Raw genomic sequence first — 26,557 nt, forward strand, 5'->3', positions numbered from 1 at the left:
GAACCAGTAGTAAAAAAATTCAAATTTCACCACTGCTACTATCATATGTAAATTTGCCCAGTGTGCTTAATTTATAGTTCCACTTGTTATGTGAGTCAAGACCAATGGACAATTAAATGAATTATGGGCAATCAGTTTGAATGAACGAGCCTTCTACTCCACAAAATAAATGTGGCAGGACTGTTCAGATTTCATTCTGTTTGTAGGCATGCATGATTTTAGAAATCAGTAGAGATGAAATACATTTGTTGGCACTCTTACAGTACTATTTCCTGACTGTATTTTTCTATGCCTCTGCTAGAATTGACTATTAAGGCTTACCATCAGGGTTCTTAGAATACGATTTGCATATTTATATACAAATTAATAGCCAGAATACCTGATACAAGTATTAAAAACATCCTACCTACTAATCTGCATTAAAACTTCACCAGCATTGCTACAGGTCCTTACAGAAGCGGAGGGTTTAGAAAGGGGAGGCAATACTTATGTGTGGCCCAGATCTACTGGTAAACGTGACAGTTCCCCAGCTCCCAACACGCACGCGCACACACAAAGAAAGACAGACAGACACACACAGAGAGAGAGGATAGGATTCAATTATTTATTGCATTGGGAGCGAACTATTCGTCCTTATCCCCGCGGTTCATGGAAGTCACAACGCGCACAAAGGTTTAACCAGGGAACAGAGTTGTCCTCGCGGCGAAACAGACCCCCGACAAGGGCGCCGGCGCGAGGAGCTGTCAGTCAGGGAAGAGCCCCATCCCAGGGTGATGTCAGCGGATCAGCTGCTCTATAACAAAGCGGGGAGAAGCCAAGCGTGCGAGTGTCCCTCGGGCAAAGCGAGCTCCGAGGGGGAGAGCGCGTGAAGCGGCCGGCTCTCTTCGGGTTGGGCGAGGCGGGAGGCGCACCTACCGAAGGCAAGGCGCTGCGGCCGAGCAAGCGGACTGCTTTTGCTCTCGGCGGCCTGAGCTATGGATAGTGACGAGGAGACGCTGGAAGAGACCGTCGAGGGTAATTCCGTGGCTTTGGGCCTAAGCCAGGGAGGGAGGAGTTTAGGCGAGTCGCTCGCGGGCGCCGAGCTGGGGGAAGTTCGCAGCCCGAGGCGGGGTCGAGCCTGAGGTGTTTTTTTTTCTGCCCCCAAGGCAGCGTTCCGCGTCTCCACATGGCGAAAATGGAAGAAGAGCTCCTCCTCCGCTGGGGATTGAGGGAGTAAACGTGGGGTCTTTCTTTACGCCTGGTAGCTTTCCGGGAGGGAGTAGGGTTACCCCCTCCTATTGGGGTGCGCTTTAACGGGGGAGGGGGGAACCCCACCGAAAGTTTCCATTCTTTTGCGGAGTCGGTGTTCGAAAGTTGATGTGGGGCGCGTGGCACAGCCCGGACTGCACTTTGGGGGAAAGTCGCTTGGGGTGAAGAAGAACTTTCTCCTCTTCAGTAAACTCAAAAGGCATCGCTGTTTCCGTCCGCAGGGACGCTCGTGCTCCAGAGTCCCTGCACACCTTTTGTCGTTCTTTCCCCGTGCAGAAGCGTGGCGTGGAGGCGAGGGTGGAAATGTAGTTCTATGCGCTGAAAGCGCAGTTAAGCCTGAAAGCTGCTCGCCTAAAGTTCCGCTACAATCTGGTACTTTCCGCTCCAGATTAACACGGTCGGGCGGTTGAGAGTCCAAAGGGGTCTTAGCAGCTGGTGGGATTCAAATAATTTAACAACCGGTTCTCTGCCCTAATGATTTCTTCCAACAACCAGTTCACCAAACTGCTCAGAAAGTTAGCAACCGGCTCTCCCGAAGTGGTGCGAACTGGCTGAATCCCACCACTGGGTATTAGACTCTCCGGCCGGTTTTAAAAACATTGTTTGTGCCTTAAGTTTCTCCCTACACTGTCCTTAGGAGGCTCAAAATAATCGTACTGTCAAAAATGTTTTCCTGGACCATGAGGTCTGGGAGAAGTTTAACATAATTTGAGACTTTCAGCATTTTACATTATTATTATTGCTTCAATAATTTGGAAAATTCATGTGCCTAAAATTACAAATCTATTGATTTGCTTAAATCTCCTGCATTGTTATTGCTTGGGGATGTAACCCAGAAGTCCACACCCCACAAACTTTCTCCAGTAATTTTTAATGTGAGTGTATATTTCTGATGAAAAATATTAAAATGTGTAGTATTTGGAGTGTTAAAATGAAGATTTGGTCTTGAAAAGTTCCTAAACAGAGACATAAAGTTTTTAACCTGAATCTAAATATTCATTATTTTTACTATTGCTCCTGGAAGTTTCTAGCAAGATTTTTAGAATTGGCACGTGTCAAACAGGTTAATTCTGATCTGCAGAATAATAACTACGTTGCAATTCTGGCACCATATAATTTGGAAACAATAACTATTGTCAATGGAAGGTTCTGCCTTTTGAACTAATATAAATTATGTTTAATTGCTGATTTAATGTTTATAGTGACTACATTTAAAATCTGAAATGTATTTTAAGTTCATTAAATATGGAATTCTATTCCTAGTTGTATACAAATTAAGGGTTTGTGAGCATCGTTGTTGGATTTTTTATGTGTTGGCTTAGATCCATGGCAGTACTAAACATTTTTTTCTTTCAAGACAAGGAAAAGTCAAAACTAACTAAGTTCAGTATTCTAGTGTGGGGCTACACTTTAAAGTTAGTTGGGCTCATCTAGGTGTACTGTAATCTGTAACAGAATGGCACATGAATTGAAGATAAAGAGAGCAAGCTAGAGGAAATATTTTACTAATACTGGGTAACTGAAAACCTGATCTGAGCTTTGAGTCTCACTATAAGTCATTATAACACATCACTGATTACTGTATTCAATCATTTATGAACACATCCTGGCTTATTACTGGCAAGTACCAGTAATTATATGTGCTATAATTAGTAAGTGTATACTAACTTATAATTGAGTTTTCAGCAGTTTTAATGAATAATGTCACCAGTCAAATCCATATAGTACAAATGTCACTAAATCATAAACCTATTAGTATTGATGCATCATTTAATCCCATCAAGAAAAGCTAGTTGCCAACTTTAAAGTTAATGACTTAGCATAAATATGGCCCAAACGGTTTTTTTAAAGTTTGTAGAATTGTTTAAATCAACACTTTCAATGGAAGAAAAAAGAATTCTTAAGGCTATAGCCTGTTTTTAGCATGTTTTATTTTTGTAATCCTCCAGTGAGGACAATGAAGGAATAAACATAGTGAGCAAACCCTATTTCCAGCCGTTTTGGATAAAATGACAGGTAATAAAAACGAATACATCTGTGTGCAGAATATTTATCTACACTCTGCAACTGAGCAGAGATATACCATTCTAATAACTGCAGACGTACTTGCTGCAACACGAGGTATGTTAGATGTCTGGGCATGTTCAACACAAGTACTTGATGTGCACGAAGTATGTCTTATAGGAGGAGGTTGTTACATGTCCATCCTTAGGCTCTTTGGATTATCATAAATATTTTCAGAAAACCGGATAAATTATATTTCACGTAGAATACTTTTGTTGAGATGGCAACTTTCATTTAGTAAAAACACTGATCTTCTTTTAATAATGTCAGGTATCGGGGGTTGAATTGACTGTTCATCTGAAAAGGCCAGTATGTCAGACTTGCTCCTGATAACAAGATATTGGCATTCCTCCATTTAATTTTATGATAAAATAAATTTACATACAAAGAAAAACCTGTTTTATTTCTTCTTTTATTCTCCCTTAATCATGTTACACTGTTAAACAGATAGATACAATTTAATCAATGCAAAGTATCCAAATCAGACTTCTTAGAGTAGTTTTGCAAAAGTTTTAAGAATTTAGGTCTGATGCAATTGGTTTATCATCTTAGCATGAGGTGTATAAAGGCAGTAGCAGTATGTGACTATGAGGGTTTTAAAATTTTTGTACCATTTCATAACTAGGAAGACATTTTTTTGAGAATGAACACAACTAAGTGCATATTATTTCTTTGAGAAGTAGTCTTGTTAGAGGTAAAATAGCATTTGGGAATTTTCTCTTTTTTCTTTAAAATTGAATATCGGGTTCATAATGTTAGATTATATAAATTATCCATTTTCACATAAACATAAAATTTCAGGTTTCTTTCAAGAATTCCTGCAGCAATTCTGACTTCTCTTAGGTCACTTTTTTCTTTAGATTGGTTGGATGATCAAATTTTTGTTGTAGAATATGATTGTAATCACCAGTGTGACTTGGCTTCTTTGAGTGGCCAGAAGTGTATATCTGGTTATCTGGCTTTGAAAGAGGTGGTAACAGTGGTGAAAACTTCCCCGGTTTGCCACTGGTTCGCTGCCCGTGCATATGCATGATGCGTGCCAAACGCACGGTGCACGCGCATGCACAGTGCACACCAGATGCGTGCACGCATTGCACGAACCGGTAGGATTTCACCACTGGGTGGTAATGACCCTTTCTTGAAGAGGCCATCTCTTGGCCTAACAATTCTGGACAGTTTTCATCCATCCCTTTTAGATAAGGTTGTTGGTATGAATCACACCTGAATGAAGTCAGTACTAATAGAGGAAGAGGGTTAAGCCCATAGTAGTTCCAGTGCTGATTACCACAATGCTAGTCTTTTTTCCCAAATTATAAAACTGTGGGAAAGATTATCAATTGGTTTGAGGTTAAGTATTATTGATATGCTAACAATACTGAGCTGTACCTCACCACTTTAGACCACATCAAGGATGCTGTAAATAGATGTTAGGAACTTCTTGTGAAGAAAGAGTTCTGATTAAACCCTAGTAAAATTATTATTCATACATAAAAATCTTCTGCCTTCCTGAAACCTTAGTTCCAGCTGTGGCTCTGAGTCCAGCTGGACTAGAATGTATTTTCCCACAGCTAATGTGCCAATTATAACCTTACCTGGACTCAGGCACAATAATGATTCATGATCTTATTACAGTGGACTAATGCAATATATTCTACTTTAAGGATAATGTAGAAGTACTGCTGATACAGAGAGCAGGAACCCAGGCTGCTGTGAATAGATCCCAGTATTGCAAAATAAAAGTTATTTTATGGTTTATACCCTGTTTGGTAGGAGTCATTTCGGCCCTATTCAAAATGCTGACTATTTGGCTATAAAACTCTACAGAACAAAGTGCTGGGTTACTTTAGCAACTACATTGTCCGAATTTATTTTGCCCATCCTGGCTGAAAATTAACAGTAGCCTGTTTAAGATCCTGCACCCAGGTAAGGTGAGGTAGGCATGGGCCTGAAGATAGGTTTAAGTAGTGGCTCTAATTTTGGGGAATATGGTGAGCCTGAAAGCACATTTAGCAATCTTATTCCTGGCATTTAGGAGGCTTCTTAAAATCTTCCATTTTAAATAGCCCTTTAAAGATGCTGATAAGTAGAAGAAGGGTGGTCATCTTATTTTTTATTAGTTGGTGTTTACATGAAATTCTTGTACTTAAACAACAAAAACAAATTATAAAATCCACATCTGTGAATTTTAACACATTTTCCCTGGAATAGGAGTTCTTGGATGCTGGAGATTTCTTGCTTGTCTCAGGGTCACTTTGTCCCAGATAAAAATGTTACACAGAAAATGATATATTTGAAAATCCCATTCACCAGTTTTCATAGTGCTACAAACATAGAACTCTGTTACTCAAGTATATGCTGTAATGGGACTGTCTACATTTTGACTCTTAGTATTGTTATTAGAAGAAGTGAGATAATAAAGATCCCTGATTGTTTTGTTCACCTTTATTTCTGTGCTACTTATTTCATTTGTACAATCTCTACATTTATTCCCACGGAAAGAACTTTTCCAGTGTCTCTAGCCTCCTTTGTTCTAATCTAATCAATCCAAATTTTACCAGTGTTTCTACATCTCTCTCGAAAGTTTAGCAAAATGTGATCATCCTTTGAATGTGTTTCTCAGTTCACATGTTGATTCCAAGGAAGTAAAACTGTAAATCAATAGTTCATTGTCAACTTCTATAGAGATGCTGTGGAACAAATATCAACTATAGTTAGCAATGCAGTCTGATACAATTACAAGTCAGCTTTGTCTGAAAATTGACAGTAATAAAATCTATGTTTTCTTGGGCAGCTGATGCAGTTTTCATTCTTGCAGATAACCAGGTAAGTGGCAGTATCTGCAATATGCATTTTTAAAAAAACCAGTTTGTTTGATCTGAGTCAAAACTATGAGAACAAATATTTCAATAGACTAAATATTATAATGTCAAGAAATAAAATGCTGGAAACAATATAACCTAAGAATTGTTGCAAATGCATAACAAGATACAATAAAAGATACATTTGAATCAAAACATATCTTCTATATCTAAAAATGTCCAACTGTTTGAACTGAGTCTGTATGTCTAAATCTGTAGAGAATGGAGTAAAATAAAACCTATGACTCCATGCAAATTTGGTACAGTATACATTAAATTTGCTGCAACATTCCTGCTGTCAAAATGATACCCTGTATAAATTTGGGATATAATGGAATAAACTATGAGTAGTGTTGACTCACCTGATTTGGTCATATTTATTTATCTTACTGAGTCATGCTTCAAAATGTTTTCACTTGTCTGCTTCATATATCAAAACTGAGGTTTGTCCATGGAATGCACTCTTTGGGAACATGCAGATATAAAATAACAAAGTTTGAAAATATATCACCCATGACTTATTGGGGATGTGTCTGAGTTATTTTATTTGCTTGACATAAAGGTCATTTTACATCAATGAACTGGGTCAGTAGCACTCGTCTGACAGCTACAGTATTTTTGTACAGTTTATTCATTCTTACATCTCTACGTGCATAGATTTCCTTAGTAAAATGTAATATCTCCCATAATATACCGGTTTTGCAGAATGCTGGTCATTTGGCCCTTATGCTGTTCTTTCATTCTCCATTCAAAACCTATAAGGCTCTGAAAGAGGAGAGAAATGTATTTATCAGTGTCTTAAATAATAGTTTAAGTGGATAAATGCTACGTTTGTACTAAATTTATAAATATTCAAGTGGTACAAGGGCAATGTGCTAGAGGAATTTGAGCTGGATAAAATCAGCATCCAATGCTGTTTCTTGTAAGAACAGATTGCTTGTGTGAGTCCCACTGGTTTTCAAAATAGTTTTTTATTGTTATTTTTTTAGGAACACTTGATGATGATGGTATGCCCCATGGATTTTGTATAGTCACATATTCTTCCACAGACAGATTTGAAGGGAACTTTGTGCATGGAGAAAAGAATGGTCATGGAAAATTCTTCTTCTTTGATGGAAGGTAGACATCACAGTGTCTATGAGTTCTTTCTCTGGATTTGGAATACATATTTAGCCATGGTGTCTTAGACACAGATATATTATATGTTGTACCAGAATTAGTGAGTAGGCATAACATACTAAATTAGTAGCCCTGATTTATAAATCATACTCTTTGGAAACATAAAGCATGTTGATCTATGAAATAAATAAGAGTATGACTTAGTATGTTATAGATAGTCCTTGACTTACCACCATTGACTGTTCGATGTTACATCGACACTGAAAAACCTGTACAAAGTACAGTGGGTAGTTACACTTACAACTGTTGCAAAATCTGGATGATCACATGATTGACACTGATTGGCAATTGGCATATATTTACAAGGGTTGCAGCATCCCAGGGACACATGATTGCCATTTGCAATATTTACCCAATGAGCTTCCAATGAGCAAAGTCAATGAGAAAAGCTAAATTTGCTTAAAGATTATGTGATTCACTTAACGTTAAAAAAAAGGTGATAAAATTGGGAAAAACTCACTTAACAACCGCTTTGTTTAACAATACAAATTCTGGTCCAGAGTCAAGAACTACCTGTATATAAAGCCTGGCTATTTGCCTGGCTATTTGCTGGTTTTACTTAAAAAACAAAATCGAGTAAAATGACGTTACAAACTCCATTGGCTTTATACTGTTATTTATTTATTTTAAAAAATATTTTTTAAAAAATGGTAGGATAATAATTTAATAATGTTGGAATAATCATTGATAAAGCAAAGTAACAAATTACTTGTGCTCTAGAATTTAGGATTGGCCCTGCATTCTTTGACTTCTATTCTATATTATATGGAACAAAAATAATTATTAAATTCTTAGAAAATATAAGTTATAAATAGTAGGTATGTTCTTGGTTTTCTCTAAGTTCTTTGGTTTATGTTCTTTTCTGTGAAGTCATCTCAGTGCCTTTATAGTGTGTATATGATTTGAAGCCTCAAATATCATTGTCTCTTTAAGCTCATTGACTCAAAGTGCTAAAATGTCCAAAAATGGAATTAGGACTCAGTCACTTTCCCCCTTGCCACAACTTTGCAATAATTTCCCAATTCCTTTAAATGGAAAAGAACAGTAATATATCATAAGGTTAGAATGTATAGGAAATATTATAAAGTATCAGTTTTCGCTATATAAAGTTTATTGCCAACTTGCAAAGCATCCCTGACCTGAAATTTATCAAAAAAACAAAGCAGATTATTAAAAAGCTTCTTTAAATAAACTAAAGCTGCGATTTACATCATAAAAAACCAGAAACAAATTGATAATAATAAAACCTTGGATATGAACAGTCTGGTAGGACAGGTCTTCAAATTATATTGAGAGGAAGCCAAAGAAGAAAGGAGAAAACTCTAGAAGAGTAATATTCCAGAACGAAGGTGCAAGCATTAAGTAGTTCATCTTTCTTGAGATCACTCTCTTTTTTGCCCATCTCAAGTACAAAAAGCAAATAAGCAGGTATTAAGAACATCTATTTGAAATCATTTATCTTTATGTAAACAAATTAGGAAGGGTCTCTATTTTTTTCACTGTAAACGAGATAAAATAACAGTTGTTTCTACACTATTCTTTTTTCTTTGCTAGCACTCTAGAAGGCTTTTATGTTGATGATGGTTTGCAAGGCCAGGGAACATACACCTATGAGGATGGAGGCGTACTTCATGGCACTTACATTGATGGTGAATTGAATGGGCCAGCTCAGGAATATGATGCTGATGGACGATTGGTCTTCAAAGGGCAATACAAAGATAATATTCGGCATGGATTTTGTTGGATTTACTATTCAGTAAGTTGGCTTATTTTCTCATGTATTTCACCATATAACAATAACAGTTATAGTGAGGAATCTGCAAAGGTCAAGGGAGAGTTTCACATCAATACAATGCAGGCTTCATCTCTTTTGTATGTAATGTGATGTAAAAAACATTACAAAAGTGGCAGAAATTGTTACCCAGCAATACAATGCTGTTTTCATCTTTTGTTCACTTCTTCACAGCTAAATGGGGATAGGATGTTACAGTTTGTGTGCATTTTATTTTATTATAGTTGTGTATTGCCAAATCTGGAGTGACTAATGGAAGTTTACAACAAGAATAATATGCAAAATATAAATTATGCAAATACACATGTACACTACAAGTATATAACTAAAATGAAAAAAAAATAAAAGAATAAGAAAAATAAATGAACATAGTTGAATATAGTTGTTCATAACAATACCAAATTTAAATGCAGAAAAATTCCACTTTAGCAGCTTTATAGAGTGACTCCAGGGTTATGTTGCAAGTAACACGACATAAACTTTCTGTCATGTGTAAATTTTTTGCATGTGAACAAATGCATGAATATCTTGTGTGGCTTGGATAAAGATTGTAATAAGCAGAAAAAGTCCAGAAAGTCCAGTTGCCTCTTGAAAAAAACAATGTTGGGACAAGCTGGATGACTGATAATCTCTACAGATGTTGTAATAAATACTTTTGAGATAATCTTAACTAATTTCGATATAGAATAACTACAGCAGAATTGCTGTTGTTTTCATAAATGAATGAATGGCTCTATTCAGGATGCTCAAGCTAGTGATACTTTGCCTTGCCCAAAATGGTTCTGTAGAGATTCTGTCCTTCCTGTATACATCCCTCCATTGGTAACAAAATGTTCTCAATTATGTAACTCGAAGAACAAAGCATGGTATTGGATCCCTATACATTTTTCCTGTCTTCCCCCAAAATAGGTTTGAAGGCAGTGTTAAGCTATGGAAGAAGACTGAATAATAGCCCTTTGCATTCAGTTCTGAATTGTCCCTAGGAAAATAAGACAAGAAAGTGTCTTGCTTTGCAGCCATAGCTAGCAAAAAACCCATATTGCTAAAATACTTTATATGCAATATTCTTCACTATGACACCCTTTACGGCTACTGGGACTACAATTTCTAGATTTATTTGTCAACACAGGAGTAGCAGTTGCATGATATTTGGAGACTGCCAACTTGGAAAAAGCTGAATGAAAGTTTAGCAAGTTATGCTAGCTGAGAAGCACAGGATGAAGCACATAACATTTCTGCCTATGGAAAGAACTTTCTGTCATCTGAAAGTTGACAGAACTATTTTTAAATGTTTTATTTAAACAATTTAAAATTATGAGCTATCAGAACTCTTTTGGTAACCTAATAAACCCACCAGCAGAATTGTTCCGTTGGTTAAGATTTAGAGAAAAGTTGAAAATAGAGAAACATAGAGGAAAAACTGAAAGGAGAAGAGCTGAATTACATTGCATTCAAATGAGGAAAAAAATGCCAATAAAAGCTAGTCATGATCTGTTCTAATTGACAACATATGAAATCCAATGAGAACAAAAATGTAGTCCTTTGTAGCCTAACCCATCCTTTCGGGCATAATCACCCTGAAGTTTGGATACTTCATATTTTCCAAACTCAGTGGTGTCTTAGCTCTGTTAGAATCTGTTAAGGTTTGGAAGCAGAACAGAGTAAAACTGGTTATTTTTTTATATTTTATGCATGTAATTTATTTTGTAAATGGAACCTCTCACTCAAATAATTTTCAATTAGAGCTAGACAGTTTGAGAATCCCTTGTGAGATGGCTTTCTTTTTCCTTAGGTTCTACTTTTTAAATTTTAAATGTATATCCTGCCTTCATCTTTACAGACCCAGCATTTTACATTAATAGGACTGAAATGGTGAGTGGAGCGGTACAAAAGCCAGAGTAAATGAAAAAACAGGAAATGAAAGAATAAAGTTCTAGCTGGCACTTTTATTATCTAGATGAGAGTTTTTCACACTTTCTTCCCTGAAACTCTAAGGTTCTGTGAGAGATTAAGGACACTTTTTAAAAAAATTACTCAAAGCCAGTTGTCTAACCCCAGAGTTTTGCCTTTTGATCAGGGTACTGGAAATTTGATTTAACTTTTTAATTTTGGGTTGAAAAAGCTTGAGAACCCCCTCATCTCAATATTGAGACTAAGATTTTGGTTAATAGTAATCTTCGTTAAATTTAAAAGCAGCATGCAATATTTCCCCTTAATTTTTGGAAACAGTTTTATTGCTTCTTTTTCAGGATGGTGGGTATCTGGTTGGAGAAGTTAATGAAGAAGGAGAGATGACTGGAGAAAAGCTAGCCTATGTATACCCTGATGGGAAGATGGCATATTATGGGCACTTCATAGATGGTGAAATGATAGAAGCAAGATTGGCAAATGTTATACTGGCAGAGGAAGAAAAACTACAATTTGATGTTATACCAGGCAGTAAGTTGTCACTCATGTATTGTATCTCATAATATGTGAACATCACAGTCCTCTTAAAGATTTGACCACTTTATAAAAGTATTGTATTTACAATATACATTAATACATACATACATACATATATTGCCTTTAGGGCCAAATTCTTCCAATAGCTAATTCTATGTCTTTTACCAAGTAATGTAGCTATGTGAACCTATATCTGATATTAATAATTAGGTTGGCTTTTTATATTTTGAATGTAGATCCCCATTTTCAACAGCTGGATATACAAAGGAAAGAAGAGATTCTCAGAACCATATATAATTACTGTTCCTCAGTGTTTCTTTTTCAGTCAGGCTGAGAAATTTAATTTTACCTGGACAGCAGACAAAATAAATATAAATATTGTAATCTATACTGTCATTTCAGATCAAGAAATACAGCTGTATTTGTCAACACTTTTTGACTTCCGGTTATTCTTCTAAACATTGTATATTTTCTGAGGTCTTCCAAGCACAGTGTCAGCTTCCTGTCTAGGAGCCATTTCTTGAATCCTTTCTGAGAGTAATGCTTTTGAATCCCAGATTATAAACTCCTTTGCCTCCAGTTCTGTGTATCTAGGGCATAGTAGCTGGAAGGAAGAGAAAATGATGAAAAAAAGAGAAAAATCTTGTGCTTTTCGGGGCAGGTGAATATTGCTATTATCATGGGGTTTGTTTGTCAGTTTATACATTATCTAAAGCTATTTGGTGTTCTTTCAAGGAGCAGTTATATAAGGCTAAAATAGTGAGATGGTAGCATATACATTTGATAAATAAAATGAAGAAATGTATTTTTTTTAAAAAAAGACTTAGATGTGATTTGGTGGCTGCTGTTAACTCCTTTGGAACAAAATTTGAATTATAATTTATGCTTTGACAGCAGGATACATTGCAACTCTATAAATTGATGGCATTCAGGAACAGATCCATTTTTAGAATTTGGTTACCAAGGAAAATATTTACTAATAGATTTTAGACACCTAATGTTTTTAGCCGTTTGTTTGATGTGTAATTTTTAAGTTTTTAAGAGGTATGCAAAAATACTGTTTAAGACTAAAGAACACTTAAAAAGTGATCCATTTGTATACCTAGTGTATGCAAATAGATCTAATTCAGAACTGATTTACAATTAGCCAAGAAGCATTATTTTTGGATGAAGCTAAACTCTGAAAGAATTACTTACAGTTGGAAAGACCATCAAAAATGTATATGCAAAATTCTATATTAAATTGATCCTAAAATAGTGGTATTTTAGTGGTATTAAAAATATTAAATTTGTGTAGCATACACGGTACATTTTTATCCTATACATTATTTTCTGTACTGATTTATTATAGGCCCAGTTTACAGTTTTGATAAATCTACTTCATCCTGCATTTCTACGAGTCCACTTCTTCCTGACCCTTATGAATCAGAGAGGTAGAATATTTTATTGAAGTTTTGTCTTTCCATGCAAATATTTGCAAATAATATTACACACATGAGTATACTATCCATTTACTTTCTTTCCACTCCCAAATATTAATCCTTTATGAGAACATAGATTGTTACATTTGACATCAATCTAGTCATGTTTTTTTTCCCCAAACTGTGATTGAGCTACACAAGGCTACCCCAGTGAATTCACAATGGTGCTGTGGGATAATAAACTCCTAGCTTGAAATAGTTCACAGTTTTGCATAGGAGCACCAAGAAAAAATTACCAAGATACTCAGGATGTTGTGAACTGAGAAACTCTGGGAATCTCTGGTCTAGTCTGTTTTTCCATGAGCTGGTTTTGGCTCCAGTCTGTCTACTGAGTATTTATCTATTTGAGTATATTCCGTGTGTGTGTGTGTGTGTGTGTGTGTGTGTGTGTATAGGCACATACACATGCATAGTGTCAGGTGAGATAAAATCAGGATAGCAGTCATGAATACACAATCAAAGCCCTGTTGCTTTTTATATGTATGCAACACATATTAAAATAGATGGAACTTTGATCATACACACATAGCTGTCATCTTGTTTTTTTGTTTTTTTTTGATTACCCTCCACAGCATTCCCTTACAGCAGGAGTGTCAAACGCAAGGCCCAGGGGCCAGATCTGGCCTGCGGTGGCACCCTGGAAACAGTGAAGGACTAGTCCGTGGTGCATCTGCCAGAAAAAATAGAGCTCAGGAGGGCTATGCATGGACCTTGCAAACTCCATTTTTGCTGGCAGAGGGTTGCAGGAGGCTGTTGTGGCCAAAACCAGAGCTTGGAAGCCCGTTTTCACTGGCAGAGTGCTGGACCACCACAGGTGCCCCCGACACGAGTGACATCGAGCTGGCCATGCCCATCCTGGCCACGTTCACCCTGGCCCCCTAAGGTCAAACACAACCCTGATGTGGCCCTCAATGAAATCGAGCTTGACACCCCTGCTTTACAGCATAATTTCATATGGTTATACTCAGAAATATGTGTTGTGTATTAAACAGGATTAATTCCAAAGCTGACTTCAAAGGATTGTAATTGTGAATAACCTAAAAAGCCTTTTTGAAATAAATTGTATATTGGGATTCATTTATAATTCTCCACAGATATCCAGAACTAAGGAAAATATGTAATTTAATTTTTTTAAAAAAACATGTAATTGATATGAACGACTAGTTTATTCCCTTAAAAGTTCTTTAAACTATTTGTTTCTTTTGATATATTTCCAAAATTAACACTTAGCAATATGAGCTTCACTTCTAGATTCTCATGTATGCTCTAATAAGATCTGTCCTAGAAACCTTACTGCACATGCATGAAGTTGTAGATCAGATACTATTTTTATTCATTGTTTTAATTTAGGGTCTTTGTAGATGCATCTCTTATTTCCAATGCTGGAGAAGGTTTATTTACTAAAATAGCTGCTGAAGCTGGCACAGTTTTATCTTTTTACAATGGTATACGAATTACACATCAAGAGGTAAAGTACAAAGAAACATTTTCATTGCTTCTGTAATAACTTCCATGTTGCTTATTAATATTTCGATAGTACTTTCATGGTAACATTTCATTAAATAGAAAGATGGGGTGTATGTTTATGCCATTTGTACTACTAACTTTTGTGCTAATTCACATCTGTTATTTCAGATGTATAAAGCACCAGGGACCAGTTCCATGGAGAGACATTTTTCTGTGGACTGGAAGGGGCATGGTTTCATATGCTGCCTGCACCTTTCTGGCATGACCGGGGGTTGAGGATCCCGATATAAAGATCTCCTAGTAGCTGTATAGGTAGTCCTTGACTTATGACCACAATTGACCCCATAATTTATGTTGCTAAGTAAGAAATTTGTAAAGTGAGTTTTGCCCCATTTTACAAATTTTCTTGTCACATTTCAATTGAATCAATGCAGTTGTTAAATTAGCAACATAGTTAAGTGAATCTGGTTTCCCCATTGACTTTGCTTGTCAGAAGGTTGCAAAAGATGACCACATTACCCCATAACACTGCAGGCGTCATAAATGTGAGTCAGTTGTCAAGCAGCCGAACATAAATCATGTAACCATGGGGATGCTGCAATGCCCATAAGTCTGAAAAATGGTCGTAGGTCACTTTTTTCAGTGCTGTTGTAACAGGCACTAAATGAACTGTTGTAAGTCGAGGACTACCTGTACAGCCTTTATTCTTGGCAATAATAAATGCCATCTCCTCCTCCTTTTCATGATATGATTTTGTTAAATACTAAGAATAAATTTGAATGTTTTCTAGTAACAAAAAATTTACACTAGTCTGCTTTTTGAGAGAGAAAGAGAGAGAAAGATTGAGTCAGCACTGAGTTGAGGGCACATCCACACACCCACACATACACACACGCAAAAAGTCTGCTTTTGTGTAAAATTAATGAAAAGGAGAAATGTGAAAAATATGTACGCAAGATTGCAGGTACAAAAATTTTCATGAATAGTTATATTGGAGTGGAATACCCTTTTTTCCACCTCTAAGCTCTGACCTTATGCGGCAGATTTGCCAAACAGTTTATATATCTGGTTCTTTCAAACTCAGAAAGATGCATGTGAGTTTTGACTTGATAAAAATAAATATTTGTCATAACAGTATTGTTTTCAATGCCAGGTGGACAGTAGGGACTGGTCTTTGAATGGAAATACGATATCCCTTGATGATGAAACTGTCATAGATGTACCAGAACCTTACAGCCATGTAACCAAATACTGTGCCTCTTTGGGGCACAAGGCAAACCACTCATTCACCCCAAATTCTGTTTATGACTCGTAAGTATTTAACTTCTGCTCGTGTCTTGAGTTATCATGATTATACACAATGATGCCCTGATTTTGTGAGTGTGTGTGTAAAGATAAACACTATATCATACACATGACAGATTGCCTTACTTAAAAATGGAACTAAGGAAAACATTTCTGGAAAAAAGTGCCAGCTTGATAGAACAGACCCCTTTAAATGGAACACAAGCATTAATCCTGGCCCACTATGTGTAACTTAATTAGTTTTACGTATTATATGATTGATACCTGAAAAAAACAAAAGCATTGCAAATGTGTTGTTATATAGCATGATACACCAAGTTAACTGAGTTACGTATATCTAGGGGAATTTGCTACTTTTGCAGTGCTTGAATCAAAGTTTCCATTGGAATGGGGTAGACTTTTAAAACTAAGTTGTAGTTAGCCATAGAAATTTTCTTTTAAATAAAACCCCAAAATCTATGCTAAAGTAAGTCCTTATTTTATTGTATTTGTTTATGTATTTATTTGTATCCCATCTTTATTATTTTTACAAATAGCTCAAAGTGGCGAACATATCCAACACGCTAGTGGTGGGAGTCAAAATTCTTTACTACGGGTTCTGTGGGCATGGCTTGGTAGGTGGCAGGGGAAGGATACCGTAAAATCTCCATTCCCTCTCCACTCCAGGGAAAAAAATCCCCATTTCCTCCTGATCAGCTGGAACTTGGGAGGCAGAGAATAGTTGGGGGTGGGCCAGTCAGAGGTGGTATTTACAGATTCTCCGAACTACTCAAAATTTCTGCTACTGGTTCTTCAGAACTGGTCAGAACCTGCTGAATACCACCTCTGCAACACGCCTTCCTCCTGTTATTCCCCACAATAAGGTTTAGTACCATTTCTTGTGGGTAAGAATATAAAGTAAATGCAATACTGTAGTGATTATTGTTAATAGCTCACATTTTTCATATTGTTTTTCTGAATATTTATTTTCTAGATATGTTCACCCTCGCTTTGGACTGATTAAATGTATTCGGACAATTCAAGCAGTGGAGAAGGATGAAGAACTAACGGTGGCTTATGGCTATGATCACAGTTCCACTGGACAAGACGGGCCAGAAGCACCAGAATGGTATCTGGCAGAACTAAGAGCCTTCCAAGCTTCCCTGAAAAAATGAAATGCAAGCAGTTTCCCAGTTCAGTACATTGAATCTATGCACCATCTTTGATGCTGGAATCGGAACAGCCAGTGGTTGATCATGCTGTGATTCTTCAATACTTTTCCTTACATTAGAAAGAGTTGGAGCCTTTTTTTTTTGTTTTTGCTCCTTGCAGACTAATGAGTTTTAGCCACTCCCTTAAAAATAATCTTTACATTTTAGCTAATAGTGCAAAATGAATTATTTAATACGCTACACAAGGAAGTGTGGCTTTTTTTTTTTTTTGGCAACTAGTCTGCATCAGCAGCTGTCAAAATATAGAAAGAGGACGTTTTTAAAACTTGGTTTTATCTCTACTGTGGTTTCTCTGATTCTGCGCAACTACATTTTGTATTTGCCATATTGTGATGATAATAGAATTGTGCTAAGTTTAGTATTCTAAAAAAGCAGTATAATTTCAGAATACTGCTTTAGGGTGTTTTCTGTTTTGGTGCACAAGAGACCTCTCTTTACATTATCTTCTTCTTAAAGTTAGCACAAAAGTTTAAACTACAGTGTCATGGTCGGTAAAATGAGGACCCAGATTGTTGGGGGCAATATGCTGACTCTATAAACCACCTAGAGAGGGCTGTAAAGCATTGTGAAGTGGTATATAAGTCTTAAGTGCTATTGCTACATGTCGGTTTTTTAAGGCTCTGAGATATGTGCCTGGAAGACCAGAGCTGCTATAACTTTAATCATGATAATCTCATTTGAGTGACTTCTACTTGTGCATATGAGCATTTTCTACTGCTTGTTTTTGGTTTCTTACACTGGAGAGCATAATGTCAGTTTATATAGAACAAATGAATCAAGGATATACCAATAAATTCCTTGTTTGCTAAATTTATCTTTTTCTTGCCTTTAATTGGTAACTTACAAAATCCTGGAAGCTACCAATACTCATCAAAGGCAGATTTCTGTACAGCTAGGAAAGTAGTAGAGAAATCCTACATTGCAAACCTTTTTTAAAAAAACAAGAGTTTTTAAAAAAAACCTCTGAATAATTCAGAGAGTTACATGGAAAACTCAACATTTTTTACTATGAAGTGAATTATACTTGAGATTATCAAACAGTTTTCCAGGAATCATGAAAGCACATTTTACTAATCCTAGCTAACATTTAATAATATCATGACAAAAAAGTAAACTTTCAGGGGTCTGACATAGTCAGTTACTGGCATTTCTTAAACATATTTTCAAATATGTGCAATATATGTTTACAGAATATTTGCTCTGTATTATAAAAATAGAAATGTCTATTTGCAATGTGCTTATTTATTTAAAAATAAATAACTACTGAACTCAGTGGGACTTTCTTCAAATGTAGAGGATCGCATTGCTGGTTTCTTATGTAGAAAAAGGATTCTGAATATGATCCTTATCAACAGGCTGATGATTCTGTTGATGAAATTCTGATTTGCTTATTTCACTATAATATGTAACACTGTAGTCCCTAATTACAGTCTTTATACCATGCATATTTTAATTTTCAGGTTTAAAAGAGCCATTTCACTGCCAAAATAGTTTATGTAATTTATGTAACAATTTTGAACTACTGTTCGGATTATAAATTACCATTACAGTAATAAACTACTATTTAAGTAGTTGTTACTTTGTTTAAGTAACAAAGCTAGAACTTACATATTGCAGCCTCATAAGGATTTAAATCTAGGATACTGCATAGATTTAAGTGTCTGTTTGAGTGAGTGAATCATGTGACTGGAGGGAGGAAGGCACTCCAGCTCACCTCATATGAATCTGCTTGTTTTTAGGGGGAGGAGAGAGTGGCTGTTTGTTTGATTGAGTGTAAGTGGGGTGTCTTATTAGTTCTGTGCGTGGGGAAAAAAACAGATGGTGTCCATTAGCCTTAGAAGGCAATTCATGTACAAGAAGGAAAACTCCGATCTCAAACCTCCACTGCCTTGTGGCTATACCCATCTATGGGAAAGGCTTCAGAAGTCAACCTCCAGGCAAAATCTGGGGCAAGAGTCCTGGAGTGAGGAGGAGTGCTAGAGGAGTAATACCTCCCTAAAAAAACAAAAACCCTTGGTCTAGCTGGCCCGGCTGGTAGCACTTCGTAAGGGTCCCTTTTCAGGGTTACAGGAGAAGACGGTCAACATTTTTGAAGGCGGAAGAGGGCTTTATGCCCCAACGGCAAATAAAATGGCAGAACCATCTTCTAGGACCGGGCTCTCCAACCTTGGTCCCTTTAAGACTTGTGGAACTCCCAGAGTTCCTCAGCCAGCTTTGCTCTGGGAGTTGAAGTCCACAAGTCTTAAAGGGACCAAGGTTGGAGACCCCTGTTCTAGGAGAAGGGAAACTCTGATTTCAAACCTCCACTGCCTTGAGCTATATCTACTACTGGAAAAGGCTTCACTACTGCTACTACGGTTTTTGCGTTAGCAATACATACTTTAAAACAAAGCCTCAACACAGAGTCTCTTGGAGACATCCAAAATCGAAGCATTGGCACCAGCTTGACTTGATTCTTACCAGGTGCTCCAACCTTCCCAATATTACAATCACACACAGCAATCAGGGTGCTGATTGCAGTACAGATCGCTCCTTGGTGTGCAGCAGAATAAAACTGCAAACAAAGAGATTGCATCACTCGAAGAAGAAAGAAAGACCATGAATCGACATCAACAAGACCCATAATCAGGGCAAAGTGGAGGAATTTGCACAAGCACTCAAGGAAATTCCCAGGCCCGGCTGAAGCAAATGTATCTGAACGATGGGAACATTTCAAGAATGCTGTTTATAACACCGCCTTGCCATTATTTAGTAAGGAGATCAGAAAGAGAGCAGATTGGTTTGAAGCTCATTTGCAGGAGCTGACGCCAGTCATTGAGGAAAAAAGAAGAACTCTAATTGTATATAAAGCCTTTTCCAGTGAGAACAACCTACAAGTTCTGCGAGCTGCTCTTAGCAAAGTCCAACAGACCGCCAGGAGATGTGCTAATGATTATTGGCTGCAACTTTGCTCTCGGATCCAGATAGCAGCTTACACAGGCAACATCATGGGGATGTATGATGGCATCAAGCAGGCCTTAGGTCCAACACAAAAGAAATTTGCTCTTCTGAAGTCTGCTACAGGTGATGGTATCTAGGACCAAGCACAGCAGATGGCACATTGGGTGCAGCACTACTCTGAGTTATATTCCAGAGAAAATGTGGTAACTGTCTTGGAAGAGCTTGACAGTGAATCAACTTTAGAAGAACTAAATGCAGCCCTGGATTCCTTTTTCTCCAGCAAGGCACCCAGGAAAGATAACATCCCTGCCGAAGTTCTGAAGTGCTGCAAAGAGAACATCCCCACTGAACTGCATGAAATCTTCTGTCTTTGTTAGAGGGAAGGTGGAGTATCACAGGACATGAAGGATGCAAATATCACACTGTATAAGAACAAAGGCGACAAGGGTGACTGTAACAACTACCGCGACATCTTAGTGTTGTAGGGAAGCTGCTTGCCCGTGTCGTACTGAAGAGGCTCCAGGTGCTTGCAGAGAGAGTCTATCCAAAATCACAGAGTGGATTTTGAGCCAATAGGTCCACTATTGACATGGTATTTTCCCTTAGACAGTTGCAGGTGAAATGCAGGGAACAGACAGCCATTTTTCATAGCCTTTATAGATCTTATGAAGGCTTTTGACTTGTTTAGTAAGGATGACCTTTATAAAATTCTCCCAAAGATTGGATGTCCACCTCAGCTCCTCAACATCATCAGATCCTTTCATGAGGAAATGAAGGGCACTGTAGTTTTTGATGGCTTAACATCAGATTCCTTTGACATTCAAAGTGGAGTGAAGCAGGGCTGCGTCCTCGTGCCAACTTTATTCAGGATCTTTTTCTGCTGTCATGCTGAAACATGCTTTTGGAACTGCAACAGAGGGTATTTACCTCCGGACCAGATCAGACTGAAAACTCTTTAATCTCTCTAGATTGAGAGCAAGTCTAAAGTCCAGCTGAAATGCTTACGGGATTTCCTCTTCGGTGACGATGCTGCTGTTACTACTCACTCTGCTGAAGACCTTCAACAATTTATGGACTGTTTTAGGAAGGCCTGCCAAGACTTTGGACTAACAATCAGCCTGAAAAAACACAAGTCAGGATGTGGATTCACCTCCCTGTATTACAATCTCTGCACAAGAACTGGAAGTCGTTCATGACTTTTTGTACCTTGGCTCAATTATCTCCGACACTCTCTCTTTAGATACTGAGCTGAATAAATGTATTGGTAAAGCAGCCACCACGTTTTCCAGACTTACAAAGAGGGTATGGCTTAATAAGAAGCTGATGGAACATACAAAAATCCAGGTCTATAGAGTCTGTGTCCTGAGCACACTCTTGTACTGCAGTGAGTCTTGGACCCTTTATGTACAGCAGGAGAGAAAGTTGAACACCTTTCATATGCATTGTCTCTGACGTATTCTTGGCATTAACTGGCATGACAAAGTTCCAAATAGCGCAGTCTTGGAATGTGCTGTAGCTTCTAGCATATATACACTATTGAAACAGCAATGTCTACACTGGCTTGGGCATGTCGTGAGAATGGCTGATGGTCGGATTCTGAAAGATCTCCTGTATGGAGAATTAGTACAGGGAAAGCGCCTAAGAAGGAGACGACAGCTGCGATATAAGGATGTCTGCAAGAGGGATCTAGAGACCTTGGGAATGGCATTAATAATTGGGAAACCTTGACCTCTGATTGTTCGGCTTGGAGGCTAAAGACTCAGCATGGCCTTCTCCAATTTGAGAGACACTCGGCAGGCTGAGGCAAAGAGGCAGTCCCGGAACCCATGAAATATGGGGGCTGGGCAGGGGACAGAACGTATCTGCCCTCGGTGTGGAAGGGATTGCAACTCTTGAATTGGCCTTTTTAGTCACACTAGATGCTGTTTTAGGACCTCTTTCCAGAGTACAATACCATAGTCGTTTGAGACTGAAGGATGTCAATGGACTGTATAGAGTAGAAGGCATATAGAAACTGGTCATGTAAAATGTCAAGAAAAAGTCTCCTAAACATTTTATTTATCAAGGGAAAATCTGCAATGCCTGTAGTTAAGCACAGAAAAAAATATGGGCCATAAGATCTGGGATGGTGGTGGAAATAGATTTGTTATTAGATTTAGGCAGCATCTCTTCCTTTGTCCCACATACCATTATATGGATGAGGTGCCATCGCCCCAAAAAGACCCAGTGTACACTCTAGGGGGTCTTTTTGGACCCTTGGCTCCTGCCTGTGGCAGCTGCGACTATCAGGGCCTTTGCACACTTTGGGTGCTGATAGTCACTAATGCCCTGGTGACTTCCTATCTGGATTATTGCAAGGTACTCTACATGGGACTTTCCTTGAGAGAGCTTCAATTGGTAGAGAATGCAGGTTGATGATTAGAAAATGGTATTGGAAATTAGATACATATAGCACCATTGCTTTGTGAATTGTGCTTGTTGCCAATGTGTTTCCAGATGCAATTTAAGAGAGCTAAATTTAGAGTTTATTATTAAGAATTCAGTCCTTTATATGTTTATCCAGGGGAAGTTTTACTAACATTTCTTTTTACAAAACTGCATTTGATTTCTACGTCAAGAGAATAATGGACATTTTAAATGGACATTGATAACGTGACCTTGAGATCCACAGAGTTCGATCTGCTGCACAGTCTTTTTATTTTCCATAATATTGTTTCATGTCCTAAAAGCAATCTTATAGTACTGATGAAGCCAAGCAATTAACTCAGAAAATGCATGTCAATATTTACCACCAGTAAATGCACAACAGCACAACACAGCTATTATTGGGGATTGTTGAAAAATATAGTTACTGGCCATGAATTGAGAAATATTTGGAAACATATTCATAGGAACTAATATGATCACTATCTTCATGAATGATAACATGTAGACATCCATTTGTCATGCTTATGCTGTGTGCTTGCAAGAGGGTGCAGAATCAAACCGAATCCGGAGAAGCAATCACAATTACTGAATATGCTATGAACCTCTGAATCTATAAAGGATGGTAGTGAAATGGATTTGTCATTTTTAAAACACTTTGTGGTTAACACTTTTGGAATACATTAAAATGGTTTCATCTTTTTAATGTAGATATTTACTATTGTGCAATAATTATTCATCATATTGACATTTAGATTTCAATATGTTCATTACATTCTAATTCACATAGCCCTTGCAGTGATTTATAGTGATCAAAATTATTTAGTGTATAATCCTCTATCTACAGCCCCCATGGAATTCAACAGAGGTTATATTCAGTTGAATTTTCCCAAATCTGTAGCCATTTTCATTTGTTCAAAATGCTCAGCTTAACAAGTAATGCTAACTAGAAATCCTAGGTACTAAGTATCAAAAGCCATCATATGGTGAATCTGATGCATTGTGAGCTTATTTGCGTAACATTTGCATCTATTGAAATCCAGATGCTATATTTTCATTCAGTTTTAATGGGCATGCTGTGCCATTTTTTTATAGTTTCAAACTATACATTTATATCTAGAACACTTGCATATTCAGTATTGAAATATTTAGCTGTTTGGCAACAAACTGCTCATTTACATAATTGTCACAGGGAAATTATGCAGTTCAGAGGGACTCCATATTTTAACTGAATATTTCATAAAATGGGCATACGATGTTTCAGTTAAAAACCTGACTGATAAAAGAGAATATTTGTAGCTTGGTGTTGAAATGAGGGGTCCTTGGTCCACTCTGAGCTTGGTTGTTTTTTTGCAGACATTTCATTAGCCAAACTAGGTAACATCATCAGTGCTCATCAGCTCATCAATTACAATGTTACCTAGTTGGGTAATGCAAGAAAACAACCAAGCTCAGGTAGCACTAAGGACACCTTAAAAATCTGACTATTTTTTTTAAAAGTTTGCATTCTCACTATTGCCTTTCTCTTTTTTTGAACTTTCTGTGAAACTTCCATATTGTAACTTATGTAAGCTTCTTGCAGAAATCTACTTCTTTGACGTTAGAAAAAAATCCCCTTCGCCTAGTGGAATGACTCTTTGATCCTCAGATGAGACTTATTTTGTGTTGAGTTAGGTCTGTGTATTTACAAAACATTCAATAATATATTAAATATTACTCTGTGACCTAAAGCAACTACTTTACTAAGGTAATGAGCCTTATCGACATCCATAGATAATATTTATGATTTCTAAAACTCTGGGTAAAAGAAAAAATAATTGTACTTTATTTATAGACTTTGTTTACTATACACTGAACACATTGAACACATTGTGAAAGAAATAGAAAAATGTATCTGAGGGGAAATTGCTTTATCCTGCATTGTGAAAATAAAGCATTACATGAATTGTCTTGACACAATTTTTGTCCCATTTCTTACATTGTTCATGATAGTGTTAAATTGATAACTTGGTTTACATCTGACCAAACTTTGGACATTGATGGAAAGCAAAAAAGGGCAGATTTTTCATGCTGTTTCAATCTCCATTTCAATATGTATCTTGTTGTATTTTTTTGTATTAACTTTATAGCTTTTTGCCCTTTATCAATATTTTAAAATTTAGTTATGTGTTATTAAATATCATTGATTTTGACAAAAATAATTCTAGAAGACATGTATAGAAGCTTCAATTTCTGGACCAACTCAGGAAGAATTTAGTGCAGTTGCAATATATGATGATTACCTCTATGAAAATTTATCTTGACCTACATAGTGGGGGAAATAGGTGATAAGTAAACTACAATTCTGAAAACGTAGACTCAAATACATTCATGCTATGGTGAATGTATATAGCTATAGTGCAATATAATTCCAAGATCAATTTATCATGAGCCTTCTTTGTCTAATCCCTTAGGTTTTCCTTTCACTCGATTTCACTGAGGGCCGCATCAAGGTTTTATTTGACCAGGGAAGGGCGTGGCCAGGGGGCACAGCCAGCCCGATGTCACTCATGTTGGGGACACCTGTGGTGGCCTGTATGGTGCTGGGGGGATCCATTGTCTCCAGCGGAGGAAGGTGAGACCAGGGAGAGCACCAAACCCTTGTCCTCCAGAGGAGCTTCACCGTCCCTCTCAGGCCATGCAGAGAACTAGATGATGCTGCAGGTTGTCCAGAGTCCTAGGCAGTGGAGGGCAAGTGCCCATCCCAGCCCTCTAGCTCCCAGAGTACCAGGACCCCACAGCCCAGCCCAGTTCTCTGAGGGGGTGCCTGGCTGCGCTTACATCTGCTGCTGCTGCTGTGCTTACTCTCCTTGGCCAGGTTGCTCATGGTGTGTACAGGATGGCAAAGTGTGTGGGTTAGAGGGAGGCCACTCCCTCCTCACGTGAGGAGACCTGGCTTTGTAACCAAAGCATCCTCAGCGATAGGATGGGAGACCACCAGGAGAGGTCAGGAGGAGAAGACAAAGGGATGGTGAAAGGGCAGCAGGGCTGCTAGTGGCCAAATGCTAAGGCAGGATTTACCTCAGACCCTCCCTCCCACTCATAATCTTACTTACTTACTTACTTTTTTTCTTCATTTTCCTTTCCTCTTCCTTCCGCTTTCCTTCTTTTCCTTCCTTCCTCTCTTCTTTTTTCTTTCCTCTTTCCCTTTCTCCTTTCCTGTCCTTTCTTGGATGCAAAAGGGGAAACATTTCTTGATACCTCCTTGCCTTTTGATCAGTGGTGGGATTCAGCCAGTTCGCACCACTTCGGGAGAACCGGTTGTTAACTTTCTGAACAGTTTGGCAAACTAGTTGTTGGAAGAAATCATTAGGACAGAGAACCAGTTGTTAAATTACTTGAATCCCACCATTGCTTGTGATCAAATGCCACTTTTGCTAGTAGTTTGTTTTGGTAGCATGCGGCCAGCAAAAACAGAGCTCGGGAGGGGCCTGTGTGGCCCACCTTAGCTATGTTTTTGGCTGCGATGTCCTGCCGCACTCTGCCAAAAAAACTGTAGCCACCAGGTTGTAGATCAGTGTCTGGTCGGCCTGGGCTGGGCTAAGGCACTGTGAGCAGATCCTTTGCTATTTCCAGGGCAGCCCTGCGGGCCAGATCTAAGCACCCCATGGGCTGGATCCAAACAGCGGGCTTGAGTTGACACCCCTGCACTATATGGAGCAAATGCTAGGGAGGCCAATAACTCTCCCAACCCCCAATTTTTGAAAAGAATATGTTGAATACATTCAGGAGGTAATGGAAAGCAAATTGCAGAAACAAAGATGCTACTGCTCATCTACCTCCCCAAAAATTGTGCTTACACCCACCTTTTACTCCTGTTTCCAGTTTATATGCTATGGGAAACAAAAGCTATTAAGTGGTTGTGGCCACGGACCATAATTAAGATTTTCTTCAACTTCATCATAGTTCTGTACCCATGTTTGGACATGCTCAAAGAATAAGCACATTGCACCTGCATATAGTAGTTGAAGATAGATCTTATTTCCAGAAAGTGGTTTCTGCTGCTACCAGTCTCCAAGTTTCTTTTTCAGAACCCAGATATACCGGTAGTCCTTGACTTTCAACAGTTAGTTTAGTGATCGTTCAAAATTACAACAGCACTGA

General features: G+C 37.8%; 1 protein-coding gene across 4 annotated transcripts; it reads left to right on the plus strand.

Moving 5' to 3' along the window:
* The first annotated feature begins 592 nt into the window (after positions 1–592).
* Positions 593–18,322, plus strand: SETD7 (SET domain containing 7, histone lysine methyltransferase). 4 transcript variants are annotated; one of them, XM_058192636.1, is made up of 10 exons: positions 593–1,014; positions 1,146–3,264; positions 6,104–6,135; positions 7,160–7,289; positions 8,904–9,105; positions 11,391–11,580; positions 12,938–13,019; positions 14,418–14,535; positions 15,688–15,845; positions 16,813–18,322. In XM_058192636.1, exons 4-10 carry the CDS (start codon positions 7,180–7,182, stop codon positions 16,991–16,993), a joined length of 1,041 nt encoding a protein of 346 aa, XP_058048619.1. In that variant the 5' UTR covers positions 593–1,014; positions 1,146–3,264; positions 6,104–6,135; positions 7,160–7,179; the 3' UTR covers positions 16,994–18,322. The 4 variants fall into 4 exon arrangements, with proteins under 4 accessions (XP_058048619.1, XP_058048618.1, XP_058048617.1 ...); XM_058192635.1 differs by lacking the exon at positions 6,104–6,135; XM_058192637.1 differs by lacking the exon at positions 1,146–3,264 and having other exon boundaries at positions 1,000–1,014.
* The last annotated feature ends 8,235 nt before the right edge of the window (positions 18,323–26,557 follow it).

The sequence above is a fragment of the Ahaetulla prasina genome, chromosome 8 (genome assembly GCF_028640845.1).
Source record: "Ahaetulla prasina isolate Xishuangbanna chromosome 8, ASM2864084v1, whole genome shotgun sequence".
Taxonomy (NCBI): domain Eukaryota; kingdom Metazoa; phylum Chordata; class Lepidosauria; order Squamata; family Colubridae; genus Ahaetulla; species Ahaetulla prasina.